General features: G+C 54.9%; 2 protein-coding genes across 3 annotated transcripts in view; one reads left to right on the top strand and one right to left on the bottom strand.

The window, feature by feature from the left end:
- Nucleotides 1-591: 591 nt before the first annotated feature.
- On the bottom strand, nt 592-12144 carry TTF1 (transcription termination factor 1). 2 transcript variants are annotated; one of them, XM_036420439.2, is made up of 10 exons: nt 10720-12143; nt 8820-9043; nt 7898-8083; nt 6666-6744; nt 5723-5853; nt 5371-5605; nt 4356-4445; nt 4199-4264; nt 1756-1841; nt 592-904 (listed from the first exon to the last, which is right to left on the bottom strand). In XM_036420439.2, the coding sequence occupies exons 1-10, from the start codon at nt 11640-11642 to the stop codon at nt 705-707; spliced, it is 2220 nt and encodes a 739-aa protein (XP_036276332.1). In that variant the 5' UTR covers nt 11643-12143; the 3' UTR covers nt 592-704. The 2 variants fall into 2 exon arrangements, 1 of the variants encoding a protein (XP_036276332.1); XR_004984758.2 differs by lacking the exons at nt 592-904; nt 1756-1841 and having other exon boundaries at nt 4193-4264; nt 5378-5605; nt 10720-12144.
- A 4955-nt stretch (nt 12145-17099) lies between these two features.
- The window catches only part of CFAP77 (cilia and flagella associated protein 77), a 63253-nt gene continuing 55905 nt past the window's right edge, over nt 17100-24447 (top strand). The window contains exon 1 of the mRNA XM_036420440.2: nt 17100-17342. Within this exon, the coding sequence (XP_036276333.1) occupies nt 17154-17342 (189 nt within the window). The 5' untranslated portion in view covers nt 17100-17153. The remainder of the gene's footprint in view (nt 17343-24447) is intronic.

Genomic DNA, 24447 nt, shown 5'->3' with positions numbered 1-24447 from the left:
AAACTCTGTTTAAAATCAGGAGTGCTTCTGCTTTCCTGACTGCTGGAGACTCCGGTAGGCACGAGTGTGCCCAACACGCACGTGGCACCTTCCACGTCCAGCAAAGCCAGTTTTCTGGAAGCAACGGAAGGAAGCGCTGGCTTTCCCCGCAGCTGACCCCACATGAACTCGGCGGCTGGCTCCGAGGGGCATCCTGTATGAAAAATGCACATCTTCAAACCGGCACACCACCAGGAAGACCAGCTGGGCACCTGTGCCCTGTGCATGAGAACGGAAACCAGGCTGCGGGCACACACACCCACAACTTCCTTCCAGCGCTCATGTGCACCTCACCGCCGAGAACACAGACGTAAACAAGTGAAGAGCAGAGGCCAAGGTGTCACTCTGCCGCTGCCACACAGCGAATGTTTACACGCCGCGCCCACCTCTGCTGCCCTGGGGGCTCGGGTCCCGGGTTCCACAGAAACCACACTTGTTTGCCATCCAACAGATGTGTTAAGTCAATTCACATGTTCCTCCTCCTTTTCACAGGGAAACACACGCATCAGCCAATGAGAGTCGTTCTCAATGCTCCACCGGGAGGTCGTCACCCTCACGCCTCCTGTGACCACGGCATCGCCTATCCAGCCGCCGCGCGGAGAGAGAGCAGCTTGCTGACACTCGATGTGACACAGCCAAACCCAGAAAGCACAGGAGGATCCCTCCTAGCTCCGCCCGCCTCCGTCCTCCTCCTCCTCCTCCTCCTCGCTGTCGTCGCAGTGGAAAATGTCCCTCAACAGGAAGACACGCCGGGGCGCAGTGGGAGGGGGTGCCGCGGGAGGGGGCGCCGTGCCTCTCTTCTCCGCCTTCTCCAGCTTCTCTCTGAGCAAAGGCAGACTCGTCTCGTAAAGGTAGTCTATGATCTCTAAAGAGAAAGATTGACCTTTGAAGTGATTTGTGCAAAGCCTCTTCCCAAGGTCAAGGGTCAGAGGGCATTGCTGACACGCCTGCTCAGTGCTGTTCTCATGGGCAAGACCCTGTTCTCACTGGTTTGCTTCCATTCGCTCACTCAACCCTCTCAACACCCCTGAGGCAGGCCCGCTATCTGTTTCTCAAACGAGGGCACCCAGGCTCCTGAGACGTCAGGGACTCAGTCGGGATGAGGCCAGGGTTCATCCCAGGGAATGGTGCCTGCTGAATGCACGCGGTTCCTCACATGCCCGGGCAGAGTAGCACCCGAGCCAGTGGTCTCCAGACACGGGGCAGGGCAGCCACTGCAGGCCTGTCCGGGAGATCCAGCCCCGAACGCCTGGTGATGAGCATCCTGCAGGTCTGGATGGGCCGCTATGCCCCTCACATGACTCTAATGACCTGGGTCTGGGAATCATATATCTATCCACCCACAGGTGGCTGCAAAGAAGGAAGTGGCTTCTTATGTTTTTCCTAAAAGTGTATGTGCACGTGGTGGATTGAGTGTGTGCATGCAGTGTGTGTGTGTGTGTGTGTGTGTGCACACAGGGTGAGTGTGTGCACGTGATGGCAACCCAGGAGCCCTCACGAGCATTCAAAGTGCTCGTGAAGCCCTGAGCACCCTGCTGACCACATCGCCAGGTCGCTATCTCCTCAGCCCTGCAGGTCCTGTCGGGCAGGGCTGATGGCGCTCACTGTCTCCATTTGATGACTGGAGCGGAGGCTCTCGAGGGAAATCCCTGCCAGGGGCACGCCCAGCACGCAGCACCACACCGTTCTCAACACTCACCCGCTGCACATACTGACCTGGAAAAGTCTTCCTCTGCCACAAGGGAACGCAGGTGGCTTTCAGCTTGTAAAACTTAGCTTGGACGTAAGACGGAGGAACATCTCTTTAGGAAGGAAAGGGGAAAGGTTAGTGTCAGTCTGAAACCTGATCGTTTCAGCTCTGAGAACTAACCGCAGTGACTGAGGGGAGGCCTAGACCTGAGTCAGGAGGTTTCCTCCCCTTGAACGTGAAGTCATCAGGACCAGAGCAGTAATACAAGGAAGACACACGGGAAGCTGCGATCCCTGGTTACACACACACAGAAGGAAGAAAGCCAGCAGTACAAGATGGGTTCTGTTTAGACTGGAATAATCTAAGGTACCAGCTGGGAAGACAAAATACCAGGTGTACCGGTTAATAATGCGGATTTTGTCATCAAAGAAAACACGATAATTTCAAGAGAAACATCAAAAGTGCTTTATTCAAAGTAATATCCATCGCTAGCTACACATTTCCCTATCTTTCAGGTAATTTGTTGATACCGTCCCAATAGAACTTTTCTTGTTTTGAGGCAAACCATTCAGAAACCCAATTTTCCACTTCTATGTTTTGAGGTGCTGCTCAGAAAGTGTGTGTGCCATTGATTGGAACAAGTGGTAATCTGAAGAAGGTCTGGTGAATATGGCAGGTGGGTTCATACTTCCCAGGTAAGATCTTTTAATGTGTCTTTAACTGGTATTGAAGTGTGTGATGGTGCGTCATCATGATGCAAAATTACTCTGCCATGTCTTCTGGCCCATTCTGGTCGTTTCATGATCAAAGCGTGGTTCAAATCTCACCAAACGCAGAGCATTGTATTCTTTCCGAAGCAATTTGACCTTGCAGTCGATGTTGATGTTTGACCTGGATCAACCCATGATTTTGTGCGTTTGGAATTCTCAACATAAATCCATTTCTCATCACCAGTCACAACTGGATGCAAAAAAGACTTTTTTTTGTGCCACTGAAGCAACATTTTACTGACAACTTTCTGTTTTCCACTTGTCTTTCATTCAGGTGATGTGGCATCCATTTTCCTTCCTTTAAAATCTTTCCCGTTGCTTGTAAACAATCGGAAATTGTTTGCTGAGCAACGTTCAATCTTTCTGCAGGTTATTTTTGAGTTTGACACACTTCTTTACCCAATAATGCTTGTAATTGTTGGCCTTCAAACTTTTTCGGTTGACCCGGACGTTCTTTGTCTTTCACATCAAAACATGATTGTGTTTAAACCAGCGTTCACAAGTATCTTGAGATGGAGCATGTTCACCATAAGCTTCCCAAAGTATATGATAACTTCCAGCAGCACTTTTCTTCAAAATAAAGTAGTGAATTAAAACTTCCTGCAAATGCTCATTTTTTGGCACAAAATTTGACATTTTTAAGCATAAAAATATCCATGATGTTAACACCTTCAGAAAATTTGACATATGAAGTTTTGAAGCTTGTCAATACAAGATGACATACATATCAAATCGCATATATGTCAACATATGGGCAACTCCAGCTATTGAAAAAAAATCCGCATTATTAACCGGTACAGCTGGTATAACACGAGCCAGCATGTGCCGTCGCTCACTTTGGACTTGGCACTGCCCTCAGCACTTCCCATGCAGCAACCAACAAGCCTCATGGCCATTATACCAGGGAGCCACTACTCTTCCTCCTCATTTTAGAGACGGGGAAACTGAGGCACAGAGAAGTCCAAGATCTCACAGCTAATAAAGGGCAAGCAGGGACACTTGGGTGATTTAATTCCAAATTCTACCCTCTTCCCCATTACGCTTAGGTTATATACTGGTCACCACTGGAAAGCACGGGGCCCTGATTTTTTTTTTTTTTAAAGCTAAAAGAGCAGATGCTGATGATGTCTTGGTGACCCAAATAACCTTGAACTTTATAGGAAGTAAGACTGAAACAACCAAATCTTAGTTTCTAAAGTGAAAATCACTAACTTCACTGCCTGGACAATTTTTCTTAAACAATGAAAGTATGACTTATTTGTTTCAATAATTAATCTAGCAGTTAAGGTGGTTAGGGTGATAATTTTATCTGTTAAGCATGTAGAGGCAAACAATGATTGGGTCCCGGGTTCGATTCTGGTCAGGGGCATGTACTGTGTTTGCAGTTTTCAAGGCCCTGATGGGGTGTATGAAGGAGGCAACCAATCTATGTTTTTCTCTGTCTCTCCCTCTCCCTTCCACTCTCTCTAGAAATCAATGGAAAAATATACCCTTAGGTGAGGATTAATAAAAAAAAACGGTTTGATAACATGAAGGGCAGGCTTTGTGGCACTCCCCCTGTGGGAGAACACTGACCACCAGGGGGAAGCTCCGGAGCTGAGCGTCTGCACCCTGGTTGTCAGCATGCATCATAGCAACCGGTCGTTCTGCCATTCAGTCAATTTGCATATTGGCCTTTTATTATATAGGATGGACTTACCCTATGGTACTAGCAAGATCTTCCCAGTCTATTTCATTAGCATCTTCCACATTTATTTCATACAACCTATGAGAAAACAAATATTCAGTTTTCAAGCCCGCTGCTGTTCTCAGGGCCAGGGCAGTGATAAGGGCAACGCCACTCCCGGGGGCCGTACCTCTCAATCAGGCTGATTTTGGCCTGAAGGGCGTTCACCCCGCGGTACACATCCCGGCCATTCGTCATCCTCTTGGTGAGAATTTCTGTCCTGCATTCACAGAAAGAGCAGTGTAGTTGTCACTGTCAGAGGTGCAGTTTCCGTTCAAGCTACCTGTATTCTTCTCAGCTAAACTCCCTCCTCAGCACCACTTTCCAACTACTGTACCTCATCCCCACCCACATCTGCCACCATCCACCGTGTTAGAAAATTGCCATAATAAACAAATTTAAAAGGGGGAAGCAGGCCTCTCAGCAGCTGCTAGAGGGCGCTGTGGCACTTGGTTTAGTTGCTCGTAAACAGAGGGACACTGCTCTACTGTGAGCAGCTGCCTGAAAACCAACGGAGACAAATTTAGCAAAGTGATGAATGATCTGATGGCTCCTCCAAGGCCCAAAGCCAATGGCTGAAGGAAAGGGGGAAGTTCCTAAGGAGAGGAGCAGCCCACTGTAAAATATTTAAAAAGTCCTTGTCTTGCACAGCACGATGTGTCACCACCTGATGGACATGGCAGCCATTCCCTTCACCTCCTTGCTAAGGAAGAGATGTGGTAATGACACTGGTGTTTTAACAGCCACTCACGTACACTGGTTTGAAGTGTGTCATTTGAGGTCATGTCATGACATGTTACATGAAGTCAATGTATGTTCCGGCTACAAGTGCTTTTTCCTTCAGATTGAGAAGCAAAGCAAGTCTTGCACATTATTTAGTCATTCAACAGCCTCAGTGACTTGTGAGGACAGACAGTGAATCGGGCCACTCAAGTGCCACCTTGAACCCGATGCCGGCACTGAGGGAGCCGAAGCAGCCAAGGAACAGCAATTCTCACCACGGAAGGCTTCCCACCTGGTGCCACCACGTGTTCTTAAACCTCACCCATCCACCCAGCCTCCGGGAACTGTGTGCGCGCGGAGCTGGGGAGGGGGAGGAGAGAGCAGGTCTTGTTGAAATTTGCATAAGCCGCCTTAAAACTTACCACTTACTTTTACACTGCATCCAGTTTCTGGTTCCGACTTTGGCTTCGACTTCCACCCAAGATATGCCCTTGTAGAGTCTTTCCCGGACAACGGCCAGGCAGCCTTCGGGGTTCTCCTGGAGCCTGGAATCTACCTCGTCTAAGTCCCGGGGAGACATCGTCTTTAGAATCACTTCTTCCACGGCTTTGATTAGTCTCTGGGTTTCCGTCTTACTCCAAGCACCGTGGTTTCTTTCTGTAGATAAATACAAAAAAAAGCCAACGGCTCTCTCAGGGACAGGCTCCAACAGCCCAGCGTACTGGCTCCTCCGCTACCCGGGCGAGCCCCCCGCGGGCGGGAGCCCACACCCACCGCTGCTGATCTGGGAGAACTTCAGGGCGACCGAGAGGCTGCTTCGAGCCACCAAATCCCCGATCTTCTTCCAGTCGTTGCCGTGGAGGGAGTGGTATATCTTCAGCTTCTCCATATCCCCTTTGCTGTACCTGCGACAAAGGGAACGTCACAATTTCCTTTTCATTTTATTTACTTATTTAAAGGGATAGAGAGTTAGAAACATCGATGAGAGAGAATCATCCATCAGCTGCCTCTTGCACACCCCTTTCTGGGGATGTGCCCGCAACCAAGGTACATGCCCTTGACTGGAATCGAACCTGGAACCCTTGAGTCCGCAGGCCGATGCTCTATCCACTGAGCCAAACCAGTCTTGGCTTCCTTTTCATTTTAAAACTTATTCGTTAGGCGAAATTCACACGTAACATTAACCTCCACCTTCCGATATTAACGCGACCCGAGACCTGGGCGCCGTGCTCAGGGAGGCTGCCTGAGAGGGACGTCGGGGCTCATGAGGAGCTTATAGTCAGCAGAGCAGACTTGCAGAGCACAGCGAGTGTGGGAATGAGAGCGTAAAGGAAGGTAGGAGGCCCAGCCTGTGTGGCTCAGTGGTTGAGCATCGACCTATGAACCATGGTACGATCCCTGGTCAGGGCATTGTGGGCTCAATCCCTGGTAGGTGGCGTGTAGGAGGCAGCCGATCAATAATTCTCATCACTGATGTTTCTATCTCTCTCTCTCTCCTTCTCCCTTCCTCTTTGAAATCAATTAAAAAAAATTTTTTTTAAACAAAGGAAAAGCAGAAGATACAGAGGGGAGACCACACAGGTGCGAGTTGGAGATGGAAATGAAGACATCCCCTGACCGCAGTGCACGCCTGCTGTCAGTCTGCTGGCCGGACCCTGGACCTGGTGTCGGGGTCAGCAAAGGCCAGAGAGACGTGTCCCGCCGTTGACACGCTTACCTGCCTTTGTAGTTATTGACGTCAAACATCTTCTTGGCTCGGTAGTACACGAGTTTCCAGGGCCGGGCGATGCCCTTCCCTAAGCCAGAGAGAGACGGTCAGCGGGCTCACGGGGGGCATGAGGTGGTCACGGGGCGGAGGGGCCCAGAGCCCTTTAACACTAGCTGTCCTGGACCTGGGCAAGGCTGGGGTGCTGGGCCTGCGGGAAGCTGGGAAGCGGATGTACATAATCCCCCGTTGCCTTGGAGACCTCTGAAAACCGGACACTTTGTATGTGGCTCCAGCTCTGGCCTCCCCAGTTCTCAGAAAAGACCCTCATAAGGCAAAGTAATGCTGACGGAATGTGAATCAGAGGGAGGCCAGCGGGGACACTGCCAGCAGTTCTGCATACGAACTCTCCAACGAGTACGCCTGCCTTCTCCCTGAGCAGTGAAACTGCCCTCCACAGGGCTCGCTCGGTCGCTTTCCTGGCACATCCCAGCACAACCCTCGGAAATTAGCTCCTTTAGGTTTGAGAGGGGTTTTCAGGCCCATGTTATGGCTTCATGCTTGATTTCCAAGTGTCACCTCCAGGAGGGTGCCAGCTACGGTGACCACACACACACACACACACACCAGGTCCTCAGAGGTGTACACACACACACACACACACACACACACACACTGCTGCACTGAAAATGCTCAGGAGACCCTGCTGCCTCCTGGAGGTGCTGGTGCAGTAAATGCAAAACATACACCGCGAAGAACAGGAAGGGAAACCAAAACCTAATTGTTACCCAGCAAGGAAGCCAGAGGTTGAGGTTGGCCAGTTCATTCTTTTTTTTTTTTAAATATATTTTATTGATTTTTTACAAAGAAGAGAGAGTGATAGAAAGTTAGAAACATCGATGAGAGAGGATCATCAATCAGCTGCCTCTTGCACACCCCCTACTGGGGATGTGCCCATAACCAAGGTACATGCCCCGACCGGAACCGAACCTGGGACCTTTCAGTCCGCAGGCCGACACTCTATCCACTGAGCCAGACCAGTTTCGGCAGCCAGTTCATTCTTCCTAGAATCTGTGAAGCCTGTGCCTAGGAGGCACGAGCACGTTCCTGACCCCAGACAGGCTGCCAATGAGACACAGGTCCCCACGGCAGCACCACCAGCACCAGGGCCGGCGCCGGCTGAGTGCTCACAGGGTCGCGCCAAGGTGGGAGCCGAGGGCAGCAGAGCGAACGCCTGAACTCACCGATGTGCAACCGAAATGCGTACTTCCTCTTTAGGTTGGTGATGGCGGCTTTCTCCTCCGGGTACCTGTCCGTGTGCAGCAGCTTGTCGGCGTTCTCGATTCCCGTCAAGGACAGAAATTCTTGCACGTTTTTCTCTAACTGCTGATTTTCCTTCACAGAAAACTTGCCAAATTTAATGGCGACACCTAGGGTTTGGGGAGGGAGGAAAGGTGTATGTTGTCAGTAATGAGTACGGGCAAACCTCGCAGGCACTCCTCAGCAAGGACAACGCAGGGACCCACCACCCGTCCCCGCGCCAGCCCGTCCCCGCCTGGCGGGTGTGCAGGAGCTGGGCCTCCGGTCCCGCTGTGGAACCCAATTTCCTTCTGCAGCTCATTCTTAAGTCCAGGCGGCTTCCTGGGGGCGCTTGTCACACAGTGAGATCAAGGAGACCAAGCTGGGCTTGTCTGGCCCCAGCCCATCCCCCGCTCACCCCCAGTTAATGTCTCACGGACAGAAATGACACCCGTGGAAGCTGAGGAGTTAGTGTTTACTGCACTTCCGTATCCTTCCCAGGCCACGGCCGATTCCTCCTCCTCCTCCCCTTCCTTCAGGATGACCTTGTCTGTGGGTGACCTGGTCCCTGAAGCCAGTCCTCCCTGCCTCCCTGGCCAGCTGGGCAAAGGGGAAACCCGTGCACGTCACTGGTTCCATTTCAGTCAGACAACTCTGGGTGGATGATGTACTATTAAGAACACTTGAAACCCATTCTTATGTACCAAGGAAACCCTGACAAATTCAACGTAAAAAGAAACTCTGGATGGAGATACAGCCGCCGTGGCTGGGGGATGGCCACGGGGAATCTGTGAATCCGAGCCGCTCACAGAAGCCGGGCTGGCGGTGCTTCGGGCGTTCAGCAGCACGAGGTGCCCCCCAGCTCACCCTGTGCCTTGAACTCCTGGAACCGACCCAAGTCGTCCCGGTACATGCGCTTAATCGTGGCGGCGGCCCTCGCCCCGATGCCGGGGATGAACTCCCGGAGCTGCCTCACGGCGGAGGCCAGGTCCACGTCCGCATCGTCTGCGGCTCTCCAGTCTTTGGACAGATACTGCGCCTCGCCATCTCGGGCCGAATCCAAGTTGCTTTCTTCATCGGGAGCTCCTAACCTAAGAGGGAAATTGGATCGATTTGCACTGAGACGTCACTTAGCTTTTGTTTTTTAAATGCTTTTATTGATTTTTATAGAGAAGGGAGAGGCAGAGACAGAAACACTGATGAGAGGGGAGCATCATCCATCTGCTGCCTCCTGCACGCCCCCTACTGGGCCATCAAGCCTGCAACTCAAGCATGTGCCCTGACTGGGAATCAAACCAATAACCTCTTGATTCCTGGGTTGATGCTTAACTGCTGAGCCACACCGACTGGTAGTTTTTTAATTCTTTTCCTGAAGTGACTCACTTCGATAAGAGGTAGTTCAGTGGGGGATGTCTGGACTCGCGGAGTACCTAACTTGGATTCATCCTCCAGAAGTACCTACAAGGCAGACGTGGCACCCTAAGCCGTTTCCACCAGAGATTACTTCTTATAGTCCTATTTCTCAATTATTGTTGTTTTATTTAATTCCTAACAGGCTAGGTCCTCTCTTCCCCCATGGACGCCCAAGATGCCTCTAACCCTTACAATATTAAGTTTTATAATAATGTTATTAGTGAAATCATCCAGGGTTTCCATGGTTACAGTTATTTTTGCTGTGGTCAGTAATGGCCTCATTTATCTTTGCTTGGTTTTCTATGAATAAATCACTCACTAATTCATCCCCAAACTCTCTGCCAGATGTTCAAATCTTTTCATATGTTCAACTGTATCAACTAAATGCTCAGACAGGAAACTGGGAAAAAATGGTGTGCATTTGTCTAAGAAAAGGATCAACAGTTTTAGGGGCACATGGCCCAATATAAGTTAAAAACCACAGTCCTAGTCCAGCTAGTGTGGCTCAGTGGTTGAGCGTCCACCCATGAACCAAGAAGTAACTGGTTTGCTTCCCAGTCAGGTCACAGGCCATGGTTACTGGTTCAATCCCCAGTAGGGGGCATGCAAGAGGCAGCCGATGGATGTTTCTCATCAATGTTTCTAACTCTCTGTCCCCCTCCCTTCCTCTCTCTCTCTCTCTGAAAGCAATAAAAATATATTTTAAAAAAGAGAAAGAACCATAGTCCTAGACCATTCCTGCCGGGTAAGAGGCCCAGAGGATGACTTGAGCATGGCCACAACTGTTCCCAGCACCACCCGCGGCGGGCCTCTCTCATGTCACTGTGGTGGAACTTTGCTAAGCCAGGACAACGTAGCAAATGTAAGAAAGCCACTGAGTAAACTTTGGGGGTTGGGGGAATCTGTCCCAAGTCCCAGAAACTGAGCGTTGAAGTGGTTAAAAAAAGAAATCCCTGCTTTTATTCATTTGACACTATCCTCAAATGATACTTATGTAACTAATATTAACATTTCTTTTCTTAGACCCTAATTCAAGTTTTTCCCTGCTCAGTAACATTACAGGTCATCTCTTCCTTTCTTCTATCTACTGCAAAGAGAGACCGGTGATCTGGGTCATCAATGCCGTCAGTCAGTTACAGAATTTCAGGCTGGAAGAGTTCTCAGCGCAAAGCTCATCTCCCTGCCCGTTACATGTGCAGAAAGGAAGCTGCCTGCACGCCACATGGCTGAACGGCACGAGTCCTGCCCATTTTGTGTCCACCTCGGGGAGGCCTGCCATTCCCGTGGACGTGCTACCAGAGGCCCAGACCCAGACCCAGACGGAGGAGGGCACCCCCATAGGCCCAGCAGTTACCTCGGCGCTTCCGGACACGCCTGGCTCTCCTCCTCTCGGGGCCGGGGTGTCGCACTCGCCTCCATCGAGGAAGCGTTACCTTCCAGTGAGGCAAGCTGCGGGTCCTCAAAGCTGGTGGGGAGCCCCGAGGGAGCACTGTCCACGGGAGACCTCCGCCTCCTTTTCTTGGCCTTTTTCTTTAATCTGCAGGGGTCCCCTGTGCCTTCCACAGTCCCTGGGCCAGGGAGCACCTGCGGCCCCTCGGAGTCCGCGGTCCCAGGACTCTCACAGCCCCGGCGGTGTGAAGCCTTCCTCTTCCTTTTCCCAGGCTTCTTTTCGTGAGCAGCGCCTGGCGGCTGTGTGATGGGGCCTCCCGGGCCCGCAGGAAGCGGGGACTCCGGCTGGGGCAGGACGCTGGCAGCCGGGCCTGGCCCCCCCAGCCCAGCATCGCAGGACGCAGCTTCCCGCCGCCGCTTCTTCTTCTTTTTCCCCCTGACTTGATCGCGCGGCTCTTCCCATCGCTTCGTAACTGCGGGCGACTGGTCTGCTTCGGGCTCTCCGACTGCCTCTTGCTCCCCGCCCTTGTCAATATAAACGATGTCAACATCCCTTCTGAAGTTCTTCGGCATGTTCTCGATGTTTTCTTTATCCACTGTGACATACACGCCCGTCCCGTCCTGTATCCCCAAAGCTCTCTTCTTCTTCCTCTTCCTGGCCGGAGAAGGGGCCTCTGCCGCCTCCTCACTGAGTTCCGATGTTTTCAAAGGAGCAGCGGCGAGAAGCTGGCGGTCCTTCCTCTTCTGCCCCCTCTTCGTTTGGTGAGCGTGCTCGCTCACCAGGGGGGCATCTCGGGAACTCTCATGGGCATGAAGGCGATGTCTGTACTTCTTCTTCTTGTCAAAAACCGGACTGTGGATGTCCAATCCGCTCCATTCGCCTTCCATTTTACTCCTGGAGGGAAACTTGAAAACAATGGCTTATTTGCAAAGCATCTTACACATTAGCCTCAGGAGAAAAACACAATCACAGAAGATGAAATGGCATGGCAAGTGACAAGCTGGAATCTTGACTATCGGTCGCATGCTATTCTACGTGCTCAGCAGGCTCATGGCACCCCTCTGCCTGCTCCCACTGCCGCATGCTCCCCACAGCGTCACCTTTTACCTCTCCTTCCACCTCCGTGCTCCGGCCACACATGCCCTCTCCTGGTCCCGCAAACATGCCGCCATCCTCCTCTTGGCTCCAGGTCTGACAGCACCCGGGGGCAGCTCCTACATTAAGCGTCTGCCCTCTGGTGGTCAGTGCAAGTCATAGTGACCGGTCGTTCTGCCGTTTGGTTTATTTACAGGTTAGCCTTTTATTTATAGGATTGGAGTTGGAAGGAGAGATAAAAGGATGCACCCATCCTCTCCCCTCAAGTCCATCCTTTCCTCCCCTCACAGCAGCATCTCTCTTTTTTAAAAAAAAAAAAATATATTTTATTGATTTTTTACAGAGAGGAAGAGGGATAGAGAGTTAGAAACATCGATGAACAAGAATCATGGATCAGCTGCCTCTTGCACATCCCCCACTGGGGATGTGCCAGCAACCAAGGTACATGGCCTTGACAAGAATCGAACCTGGAACCTTTCAGTCCGCAGGCCAACGCTCTACCACTGAGCCACACCGGTTTTGGCACAGCAGCATCTCTTGAGAGAAACTGCTCTGTCCATTTCCTCACTTCCATCCACCTCTCAGCCCTGGTCCTTGTCGCTCCCACCCTCCTCCTCCCTAGCTTCTGGTCAGAGTGCCAGGGCTTCTGCCCTACATCCCACAGGCACCTTCCTGGCCCTCTTTCAGGCCTCTTCCTAGCAACGCCCAGAGCAGAGGATGCCACGGAACACTCTACTTTCCATCCGTTTCTTTCTTTTGTGTGAATACCCAAGTCTCTCCCTCTGGTGGCTTGAATTCAACGCTACCTTTTAAATATAGTCACTTCCGGCCAAGACCGGTTTGGCTCAATGGATAGAGCGTCGGCTTGGGGACTGAAGGGTCCCGGGTTCGATTCCGGTCAAGGGCATGTACCTTGGTTGCGGGCACATCCCCAGTAGGGGGTGTGCAAGAGGCAGCTGATCGATGACTCTCTCTCGTCGATGTTTCTAACTCGCTATCTCTCTCCCTTCCTCTCTGTACAAAATCAATAAAAAATATATTTTTTTAAAAAAAATAAAATAAATAAATATAGTCACTTCCGGCTACAGCCACGGGAAGGTTTTCCGTTATTCTTAAGATCAAGTCCCCAAACTTTCCAGCCCGGCCCGGCCCACCTCTCCAGCTCCCCCTCCCTCCATGGGAACACACCGGAGCCTCTCCACCCGCCGGGCTTGGCACCGGCAGCCCGTCCTCCCGGGAGCGCGCTGCCTCCGCCTTACCTCGGGTCCAGGGTCCGAAAGTCCCCCAGGAGGCCGCCCGCGCCCCACCCGCTCCCGCTCCCGCCCCGCGCCCGCCGCGCGGCCCAACCGCCGCCGCCTCCCCGCGCCCGCGGCTCCGCGGGGCCGTGTTCGGCGCCTCGGGGACGAGCGGATTCGCGTTTCTGTCCCCGTCTGCCAGCCGCCCGTCCCCGCCCCCGCCGCCGGGCAGGAGGAGTCCGCCCCGGGGCCCACCCGGCCCCCTTCGGCGCCGAGGCCCCGGGCTCCCGCGCGAGGGGCCGGCGCGGCCGCGCGGAACGGGCGCCGCGCACCCCGGGGCCCGGCCGCGCCTCCCGAGCAACGACCACCGCCTCGGGGCCCACACGCGCGGCTCAAACACCCGGAACCAAACCCGCTCTCTACCTGCAGGCCCGGAGCGCCGCCGCCTTCCTCCCGACCCGGAAGTGCCGCTGTGGCGGAAGCGGAAGTGGCCACGTCACTTCCGGTCCCGCTAGGCAGCCCGCTGCCACGCTGACCTGCTGGCAGCTGGAGCGTCTGGGACAGAGGCGTGGTCTCTGCCCATTCTGTCCCGGGGCTGGGGGAGGAGAGAGCGGGGCCCTAAAACTAAGAAGTTGGGGCGGAATTCTTCCATGGGCTGGCAATTCATGCCTGCATTCCTTTTTAAAAAAAAGATTTTAATTCCTAGAATGCAGAATAACGGGTATGTATGGTGCCAATGACTTCATGCATCCCATTAACTTAATGATTTCTGCTGAGCTCCATCCGCAGTCCCAGCGTGAAGGTGGTGAGGGTCCGCACCCGAGGAAGACAGATAAACAAACCGACCAAGACCGCTCCCGGTTCCCTGTGAGGAAAGGGGAGCACCTGGGGACCCTGCCTGCTGCTGAGATGGAAGGGAAGGCCCTTGGAGGAGGCACGTTTTGAGAGTTCTGAGTGAAAAGGGGCGCAGACCTGGAGGGGAGAGGGCTCCAGGCTGGAGGCAAATACTGAGACCCTGAGCCTGGTTGCGGGAGGAGGCAGGAAGGCGGGCAGCTGGGCCGCAGTGAGTGGGAGAGTGGTAGGAGATGACCTCAGCCGAGGGCAGGGGCCGGCTGCTGCAGGGTCTGACGTAGGTAGAGTGCTTCCAGGAGGCAGAAAGAGCCTTCCAAACCTATTCCAGTCCTCCCATTTCAACCGAGTCCTGAAGAAACGTAGCTGGCATTAAGTGTGACGCTTTAACCAGACCATCGAGTTAAGGCCAGGACACGTGCACCGCTCAAGTTGTTAGCCTTGCTGCATAGGGAACATAGCCACGCTGACACCTGTCTTCTCGTTTAACCCTGTTCAGGTGTCACTGGCCTCCCCTTGTGGGTGAGAATCGAGGGCTTTCATGTGACTTGTCCAAGAGGACTTACGTGGCTCCTCCACAACTCCATTCTCCTGCCTCTCCCGACACCACCTGTGTGAGCTGCCGAGTGGCTTTGATGGGACCACGTGTCTGTGGAAGTCCGGAGGTGAAGCGGTCGGAGAAACCCAGCACACATCACACCCACCCACAGGTGGCCGCCCCAGGCTGCTGCCCGCCCCGGAGAGCAGTGGGAGCTGTCTGGCCTGCTCCGGAAATACTGTTGGTGTCCCGAAGCATGGTAGCGATCATCTCAGGTAGAAACTAGAGTTTATTTATTTTTAATATATTTTATTGATTTTTTTTTACAGAGAGGAAGAGAGAGGGAGAGAGAGTTAGAAACATCTATGAGAGAGAATCATCGATCAGCTGCCTCTTGCACACCCCCTACTGGGGATGTGCCCGCAATCAAGGTACATGCCCTTGACCGGAATCGAACCTGGGACCTTTCAGTCCGCAGGCAGATGCTCTATCCACTGAGCCAAACCAGTTTCGGTAGAAACTGCAGTTTAACTTGAACCCTGCTGTTTTGGCTTCTGTATTTATTTGCTAAAATAATAGAAAAGTTCCTTTGATTTTTGAACTTATGTAGGTTATCCCATTCGATGGAATACTCCATTGTCTGTGGTTTGAATATCCTGTTGACTGTGATCTTACTGGTCATTGGAAACACGTCCTTCTGCACCTGGAGACCAGGACAGCACAGGTACTCTGAGCTGCCTCAGTGGCTCCAGAGAATGTGTTTCTGCTGACTCAGTGGTCCCAAGACCCGAAACTAGAATTAATCTTTGTAGATAACTAACTTGTTCAATTTAGCTTCTGTAACTGCTTTTTGCAAACCAGGTTCCTCATTCCAAACCTAAAGATGTAATCAATACCTTTGTGATACCTGCCTCTAGAAGCCTGATGTTGCCACCATTTCGGGGCTGGGAGATTTGGAGACATTACTCCCTCTCAGTCGCCGATTGTTGATTAAACGGCTCATTAGTTTGGTCTAGTAATTACTCTCAGGGTACCTTACAGTAGTCCATGGTTGGCATGGAAGCCGTGAGGTGTAGGTCCGTGGTTGTGAAGCTTGCTCCATGGTGAACTCCTCACGCTGAGCCTTGTGGATAGTTGAGGAGTTACCGATGATAATGGTGGGGGAATAAACCCACTAAAGGTTGGAACTAGAAGACAGACGAGAGGTCCTCCAGGTTAGTGGCCCCAAAAACACTGCACCAGTCACCTGGGCAGCTAGTAGAAAAGTGCAGATCTCACTTTGCATACGGACTGCATGTGAGGCACCATAATAAATAGCATTGCATAAAAGTCATAATAATGACATTATAGTTACGTGTGAGAATCTCTTTGTTCTTGGCAGATACATGCTGAAGTGTTTTGGGTCAAATATAATACTATCTGCAGGTATTTTCAAAACAATTCAGCAGTGTGTGTGTGTGTGTGTGTGTGTGTGTGTGTGACAGTGGGAAAGTAAACGTGGCAAACACTAAGGGCTGTGAGTCCAGGGGAATCTACATGGGTTGTCATTGCACTCCTCCAATGTTTCTCAGCTTTGAGCTTTTTCAGGGGAGTCTGAAGGAGGGAGGAGGTATTTTAAAATGCAGATGCCCGGATCCCGTTACCAGGTATTCTGGCTCAGTGCGTCTTCTCTCAGTTTCCCTTCCTTCCGTTGCAAAGTTGGGCACCATGGATCACAGTCAACTCCAGACTTTCCTCCCTCCCTACTTCACGGAAGATAAATGCTGAGGAGCCAAGAGGGCGACTAGTTTGAGGTCAGCCGGTGGATTAGCGGGAGCATCAGGCTTGGAGTGAGGATTCCTAGCTCACCGCGAAACATTTAGTGAAACATTCAGTGTTCTATCCGCGAGAGTGTGTGTGGTGTGTGTCTGTGTGGTGTGTGTGTGTGTGTGTGTGTATAGTGTGGGGTGTGTGGTGTATGTGGTGTGTGTGGTGTGTGTGTATGTGTGTGGTGTGTGTGTGTGTGGTGTGTGTGTGTGTGGTGTGTGTGGTGTGTGTGTATGTGTGTGGTGTGTGTGGTGTGTGTGTGTGTGGTGTGTGTGGTGTGTGTGGTGTGTGTGTGTGTGTGTGTGTGGTGTGTGTCTGTGTGGTGTGTGGTGTGTGTGTGTGTGTGTGGTGTGTGTGTGGTGTGTCTGTGTGTCTGTGTGTGTGTGCCCACGCGCACAAGGGGTGAGAAGGTGTTTTTGACTTGGAAAGCTAAGTGGCCCTCTGGAGCCTGTCACTTTTTAACACCAGGGATTATTCTTGGGGTTTTCTCACGCCTATTTAAGAAAAAATCTGAAAACGTCCGCTTTGATGGCAATAGTTTCCTGAAACAAACAAGGTCCGCTTAGAACCGTTGGCGTCCCGTCGTCATGGAGACCGGCCATCCCATTCCTCCCTAAGGGGTGGTCTTGACTTTCTCTCCTTCCCGGACCCGGACCCGGACCCGCAGTCCGGCCCCCAGAAGATGCCGTGGGACCCAGAGGGACCCAGAGGGGCCGCCAGGTCTCCCTGCCCGGGAGGCCGCCGAGGGCGGCGCACCCCGCTCCGGAGGGAGCCCGGAGCCCGCACCGCCCCCCCCCCCCGGCCCCGGTGGCGGGTCCCAGCGGGGCTCCCGGGGCTCCGCGCGGGCCCAGCCGGAAGCGCTCCCGCCGCCCAGGATGCCGGAGGCCAAGAGCTCCCGCCCGGACCCCCTGCGATGGACCAAGGAGCCGGTGCGCCGCTCCGTGAGCCAGATCTGCCCGCCGCCGCGCCGGCCGCTGACCATAGCGGACATCCGGCCGGGCATGGAGAACGAGCGGCTGGGCGTGGTGCGCGATTCCATGTTTCAGAACCCGCTCATCGTCAAGGTGAGGCCCTTGGAGCTCGGCCCTCGCCGGGCGGCGCCGTCCGTCCGGGGGGCCCGCGTCCAGCCCGGCCCCGCCGCCCGGCCCCCCGCGCGGGGCTGGGGGCTCCGCTCCGGTCCAGACAGACCTGGACCCCCTGCGGCCACAGGCGGCATCCCGAGCCTCCGCTCTGGTGCTCAGAGTGGGGTGATAGGGCACCCATGAAAGGGGGCGATTGGGGAGACTGGGCAGGGGGACCCCCGGGGCCGCTGCCATTCACCCGGGAGCCTGCGGGGGGGGACACATGTCACACCCCCAATGTCCTCATCCACCCCCCGCCCCTGCGCCCCGGCTGCCGCCCCGCAATGGGCGCTGTGCCTCCGGGAGCCCCGCTTCTCAGTCACTTCCTCTCCATCCGACTGATCAGAGGCGCGACCCTAAGAAACAGCGCGAATCCAGGCCCTGGGCGGCCGACTGCCGGGGGTGCGGACCCGAGGTTTCTGACTGGATCGCCGCCCCCTGCACCGCACTCCCCTCCTTTCATCTCCTTTCCGGGCTGGTGGTCCACCCGCTCCGCACGCGGGCCCGGGCCCCAGGCAGAGGCCAGTGCAGCTTGGCTTTGGGAAGCGGTCCGCGGCAGAGCCACCTCGCGCCGCTGGGGGGCAGTGTGCCTCTAGAAATGCCAGCTGGGGAGGCGATGGACTCAGTAAGATTAGTTCCCTGAGCTCCAGGCCTGCTTGGGGCCTAGACTAGAGGCTTTTGTTGGGGGTCTTGTGTGTGGGGTCCAGGGAGCCTGGGGTTTCTAAGCATCGCGCTGGAACTCGCTGAGGTACTTGGTTGGTGGGGACGCATGGACTCTCCTCCTGCCTCCCCTCGCCGTGTGTCTGGACACCCCCCACCCCCAGGAAGCGGCTTGTCACCCTGGCATCTTCCCTCACACGCCCAAGAAGAACAAGACTCTCACTCACTTCAGGGTGACAGCCACTCTGAGCGGACAGGTGGGCCAGGCAGATGGGGTTCACCATTCTGGGATCGAGGGGAGAACCAAGCCCCCAACTCTGATCAGCACTTTAGTGTTAGGTCATCACTTTTGCCTGGGCATCACGCTGGGGTGTTCTTGCCTGCATACGAACTGCATTTGGAGTTACTGTTCTCCATGGTGAGTCTGTCATGTGTGATGCCCACACACACACACACACACACACACACATCTACATATATAAAAGCCTCAGTGACCATTAAGACCAGTCAGCTGAGCGACCATAGTTGACCGGTTACTATGACATGCACTAACCACCAGGGGGCAGATGCTCAACGCAGGAGCTGTCCTCTGGTGGTCAGCGAGCTCCCACAGCCAACCTCTCACGGTTCTGTTTCTCTCTCCCCCTCTCACACCTCCCCCCTCCCTCTGCCAGCCAGGCCCAATCGGCCCTGATGGGTCGGGACTGGGCAAAATGGCCCAAATTGGCCCCAATCACCGGCCGGGCTAAGGGACCGCACCTGTGCACGAATTCGTGCACCAGGCCTCTAGTACACACACACACACACACACACACACACACACACACACACACACAATTAGACATATACATACATTGTGTACACATCTACACATACATGTGTATATATACAGAATACACACATAATATAATATAGGGATGGGCAAACCTGGGTTTATAGCTTCTCCTATGGAAAATAATACAAAAATAAATCACACAAGGATAAACCTTTTCATGGACTCACGCCTGTAAACCTTCTTCTGCCCACCCTGCCTACTACGGAAATCAAATTTCCTTTCTTTTCTCCTTGTGCTTCTCCACTTGGAGGACAGCATTTGGCCTCTGGGTGGCGCTAGCCGCCCAGCTCCCAGGACCGATTCCATCTCGCTCTGCGCACCTGCGTTGAGGTTGGGGATTGCAGATGTCTGACTGACAGCCAGGGGCTTGTCTTCCGGGCCAGAGATGAGATGAGCGCAGGAATGCCCTGGCGGGGGTGGCTGCTCCCTGTGAAGGGGGCTCTGTGCCCTCGCACTGCCCCCCGGCTCCTCCCCGGCCAGGGCGCGGGGCCCGAGGGCCTTCCCTTCTCCTTTCTCCCCAGTTCCTGCTGGGCTGTGGGTACTGGCTGCCGCCGCTCTGATCTGTCCACACTTCAGCGCTCACCGCCGCCTCGGGCTTTCCACCCAAGCCGGCCCACGTGTGCCGGGAGCCTGAGAGGCAGGAGCCGGGCTGCCGCCGTGTGCGGCCCCCCTTGTAGATGGCACCACGGGCTCTGCCCGGCGCTGGCAGCACGGCGCCTGCGGGAGAAGCCCTGTCCGGCTCCGGGCTCAGCAGGATTCCCACTGCAAACAGCTTCCCACATAGAAATCTAAATTACAAACTTTGGGGTTTTGACTTTCAAGAAAAGAAGAAGATTGAAGGTACTCAAGATTGTGGAGCCTTTTAGAAATCTTAAAAGTAAATAAATAAATTGGGCCCTAAGTGGTTTGGCTCAGTGGATAGAACGTGGGCTGCAGACTCAAGGGTCAAGGGCATGTACCTTGGTTGCGGGCACATCCCCAGTGGGGGGTGTGCAGGAGGCAGCTGATCAATGTTTCTCTCTCATTTCCTCTCTGTAAAAAATCAATAATATTTATATATATTTTAATATATTTTATTGATTTTTTTACAGAGAGGAAGGAGAGAGGGATAAAGAGTAGAAACATTGATGAGAGAGAACCATCCATCAGCTGCCTCTTGCACACCCTCCACTGGGGATGTGCCCGCAACCAAGGTACATGCCCTTTATCGGAATCGAACCTGGGTCCCTTCAGTCTGCAGGCCGACGCTCTATCCACTGAGCCAAACCGGTTTTGGGAATAAAATATATTTTTAAAAAGTCAGTTGCTCAGGTTTCCTTTGGGGCCTGGCTGGAGGCTCCTCAGGGTGGCACGCAGGTTGTGAGCGTATTTAAGTTCTAAGTCTGAACCCGGGGGCCGCGTCTACAGGGAAGGACATAGCCCCTTCGCCCCGGCACTCACTCCCCTCCGGGCCGGTGCCCGGGCTGTGTCCTCCAGTGAACAGCACCCAGCTTGCTTCTCATCGCACACGCTCGCCACCTGAGCAAACCGGCGGGGCTGTTTCACAGGCTCGGACTTCACCAGGACAATGCAGGTCAGTCTGTCAAGAGCCTGCAGGCCCTCTCTGGCCGGTTTTGCCCAGTGGCTAGAGCATGGGCCTACGGGTTCGATTCCGGTCAAGGGCATGGACCTCAGTTGCAGCCCCTTCCCTGGCCCGGGCCCTGATCAGGGCGCATGCAGGAGGCAGCCGATCAATGTGTCTCTCTCACATCAATATTTCTCTCTCTTTCCATCCATTTTCTACTCTCTCTAAAAATCAGTGGGGAAATATTCTCAGGTGAGGATTAAAAAAGAAAGAACAGGCCTGCACGATGACCAGTAACCAGGTGAAAAGTGAGCAGCTCACATGCCTACACCTGCATCGCATCTCCACCCGCTCGGCAGGGCTCCTCCTGGTTTCACGCCGCGCCAGCCCGGCCATCAGCAGAACGGACTTAGCCACGCGGGCGTTTCGCGCGGTCCCGAACACGGACAGGTTTCCCGCTAGAAAGAGCGTCTGCTCTGGCGTCTGCAGCGACGTCTGTAGCCAGCTCCCTGCAGAGGCGGCGTTCCGGGAGGAAGGAAATGAAACAGAAGAACCGGCTTGCCTCCCCCTCCCCGGAGTCCCGCGGCTCCGCACACGCAGAGCCTGTCAGCAGCAGGCGCCCGCAGCCCGGCGATGCCTGTCAATCCGGCTCCGGAGAGACGGCTCGGGCTGCTCCCTGACAGCCTGGAATCTTCTGTCGCAGGAGAGGCAGCCACGTACGGGGGGACTGATTGAATGGAGCCCCCCTCCGAAAGTGCAAATGATCACGGCGCCCCGGTTTTTCCATAATTTATTGATGCTTTTGTGTTCCGTGGGGGCTGTGTCACAAACAGGAAGTGCAGGCACGTGGGAAATAGAGTCATCTAACCTCCGCGGAGGGGCTGGCAGACAGCGAGTGGATTCCTTTAGAGGGGAGGCAGGCTGGGGAGGGGAAGGGACTGGCGGGCGCCGCTCTGGCCGGTCACAAGGTGAGCATGGTCCGGCAGACGGCGGTCCCCTCACCTTACTGCTCTGCTGTCTGTTCTTATCCAGTGTCTACGAGTCCGTTAGTCCTTTTGCGGGCAAAGCCCCCGTCCAGGCTGGCTTCCCCGTACCCTCAGTGCCTAGTTCTGTGCGTCCCACCTAGGAGAAGCGGCCTTGGCGACGGCCTGGTCACACCCTTCTGGGGGGGAGCTCTGTCTGGCGTCTGAGGGCCCGTCTCTCTCGGCAGCGGCTTGCTTTCTCCAGGCGGATCCTCCCAGGCCGCCTGGCAGGTGCTAGGGGGCTGATTCCCCTCCCCCCGTGTCGCAGGGGTGGGGGTGGGGGGGCGGGACGCTGGGCTTCCCGGCAGCTCTGGCTGAGGACCCTGTGGCCAGCTGACACCCTGCACCAGCGGGCAGCTGCCCTTCGTGGAGCCCCTGTGTGCCTGGCCCTTTGTAGCATCACCCCCGGAGAGATGGGACTAGCGTCGTTCCCATTTTACAGACGGAGAAGCTGAGGCTTGGAGAGGTTACACAGGTCGCCCACAGTCATTCCGAGGGAGGCCACAGCTGCCGGGCAGGTCAGAACTCTGACGCCAGGGCCCTGTTTGCTGAGTCCCTGCCGAGTGCCACTCTCTCAGACATGCTGTCTGCTCTGCAGGGCTCGTGCTCTGAGCTCAGAGAGGCTCAGCAACACGCTCAAGTCACACAGCGGGGAGATGGCGGAGGGCAGGGCCTGACGGGTCGGCCACGCTGTCTGTCGCCCCAGAAGCTCCCTGTCCTGACGGGAGAGGAGTCAGGTCTCCGTCCTCTGAAGCACCCACCTCCTCAGAGCGCACCTGCTGTTCTCACAGAGCCCACAGCCTACCTGGGCACATACGCACCACACGTGGACACACGCCACACACGCACCACACATGCACACGAACCACGCACGCCTGTGCACATGCACCAGGCACACATGCACCACACATGTGCCATGCACACACATGTACCACAAGCACCACACATGCACACTCACCACACCCCCCACACGTGCAGACGTGGTCCGCACAAGGCTGAAACAATAGGGCCAGGCTGGGGGTCAGCCATGCCGTGGCCGTGGAACGTGAGGGACGGCCATGGCCGTGGCCGTGGCCCGAGTGTCCGGAAAGGCCAGGGGAACGGCTGGGAGGCCAGGCAGGACTCGGCCCTGCGGGGGGAGAGGGCCTCTCAGATGCAGAATCGCAGGACCAGGGGGACACTGGGCGCCCAGAGCTTGGGTATCCGAGGGAACTGGGGGAGCCTGATTGGGGAAGGCATTGAGCTGGGGTGTCTGCGCACACGTCTTAGGAAGAGACAAGACATAAAGAGGGGAGTGTGGACACCGTTCCCACGGCCCGGTTCGGGCTCTTCAGAGCGTGTGCACCGTGGGCGGGGCCGGAGGGCCGGGGCCAGGCTGCCACCCAGGCGGACCAGGGTGGCCTCAGCCGTTCAAAGGGAAGGGGTCCCCTGCCCCCGCGCCCCCACGCCGCCCCACCTCCCTCATCAGCGAGAGCAAATTGTTATCAGATTAGCCCGGCCCTGAAAAGCACAGTCTCAGTTCGTTAGCATTTAGATGGCCTGGGCCGGCCACACAACGGGCTTCAAAGCTGCGGCAGCGGCCGCGGGATTAATTTCTTTAACCAACAGGCCCGATCCGGCCCAGCTCATTACCCGCCTCGTCTGTGTGGCGGGGACACACACACACACACACACACACACTCGATTGAAGATTTCGGCGTTTAGGCCGCGCCCCGCTTTCTGCCGAGCCCCGCCGCTGAAAGGCACATTCCCCGCGCCCGCCACTGCTCGGCGGCCTGAGGTCCTAATTCTGCTTCATTTAAACTTCATCAACTTTCCCAATCAAGTGGAAGATCGAGATGGGCTCTGAGCAGAAAGGCCGCTTCCCTTTGTCCCGTAATTTATTCTGTTTTCTCCTTCCCTCCTTTCACACCCCCAGCCCTGCTTTCTCCCGCCCGCCTCGCTCTGCGCCCCCACCCGGCCCCCTCCTTATCCCAACGCTGAGAAGGAGATTCCAGTATTTAAATGACTATGGTAATCAATCCGGGAGCGGAGATTGAGGTTAATTTTTCTTAGCAGAACAAAGGCGGCGGGGCCTCGGGGACCGGAGGTGCCGCCCAGGCGCCTGCTGGCCTGTCTCCCCGAAGCTGCAGGCTGGGCCTCTTCCTGTCGCTAACCAGACGCCGCTGTGATTTGCAGGCGGCAGCGCCTCGGAGAGCAGGAACGGCATTTTTAACTGTAAACAGCGGACGGCCTTCAATCAACGATTTTAATGGGGGGAAAAGTCACCTGTAAGACAGGAGCAGATCTAATGAGAGGGCGATCATCTACCTTGTTTATTTTTAAGCCGCGAGGAACCGCTTCCCTCGGCGTGGGAGAGTGGGAACGGGTAATTGCGGCCACGCCGTGGCCCCCAAACTTTGGAACAAAGAGCCTTGTCACTCAGGCGGACCCCCTCCCGGCAGCTCTGGCGGCTGAGAGCTGAGGTTTTGTCATGTTCCGGCTAATTGGAAACAGGGTCGTCATCCCATTGAACGCCGACAGGGAAGGGACTTGTTGGGCGGGTACCTGTAGCTGGTACCCGCGCCCCCGGCCCCCCATCCCCGGCCCCCGCTTCTGGAACAGCGAGAACAGAACATGCAGATTCCTTTGTCTCCCTCCGCTATCCTGCAGGGCTGTTCTACACGCCGTATCCAGTGCCGTCTCTTGTGTCGGGAGGACGGCGTTGAGTTCCGTGTACAATGCGCGTTGGCGAGGCACATTTTCCATCCCGGTCTGAGTGGGAAATGGAACCGTCTTTCCACAGAACGAGCATCCTTGTTTGGGGACCGGCTTCTTAGGAGGGACTGGGGCCTAGAACCTGATGTGTGCACGCGGCCCAGCGAGGTGCAACGCGTCCGTGACAAAGTGGGGTTCGGTTTCCACACGCAGCCCTAGTTGGGGCTGGGGGGTGACAGCCAAGGCCTTCAGCAGGGGTGCCTAATGCTG

This window comes from Pipistrellus kuhlii, unplaced genomic scaffold (assembly GCF_014108245.1).
Source record: "Pipistrellus kuhlii isolate mPipKuh1 unplaced genomic scaffold, mPipKuh1.p scaffold_m20_p_68, whole genome shotgun sequence".
In the NCBI taxonomy this organism is placed as follows: Eukaryota; Metazoa; Chordata; class Mammalia; order Chiroptera; family Vespertilionidae; genus Pipistrellus; species Pipistrellus kuhlii.
Note: the sequence above shows the minus strand (reverse complement) of the source record. Positions and strands in the feature narration are given on the sequence as shown.

Coding starts and splice junctions, on each gene's coding strand:
- TTF1 (XM_036420439.2), bottom strand. CDS start 11,642: ATGGAAGGCGAATGGAGCGGATTGGACATCCACAGTCCGGTTTTTGAC. Junction 5,606..5,722: donor GTTCTCCCAGATCAGCAGCG/GTGGGTGTGGGC, acceptor ATTTATCTACAG/AAAGAAACCACGGTGCTTGG. Junction 1,842..4,198: donor GATCTTGCTAGTACCATAGG/GTAAGTCCATCC, acceptor TCCTTCCTAAAG/AGATGTTCCTCCGTCTTACG.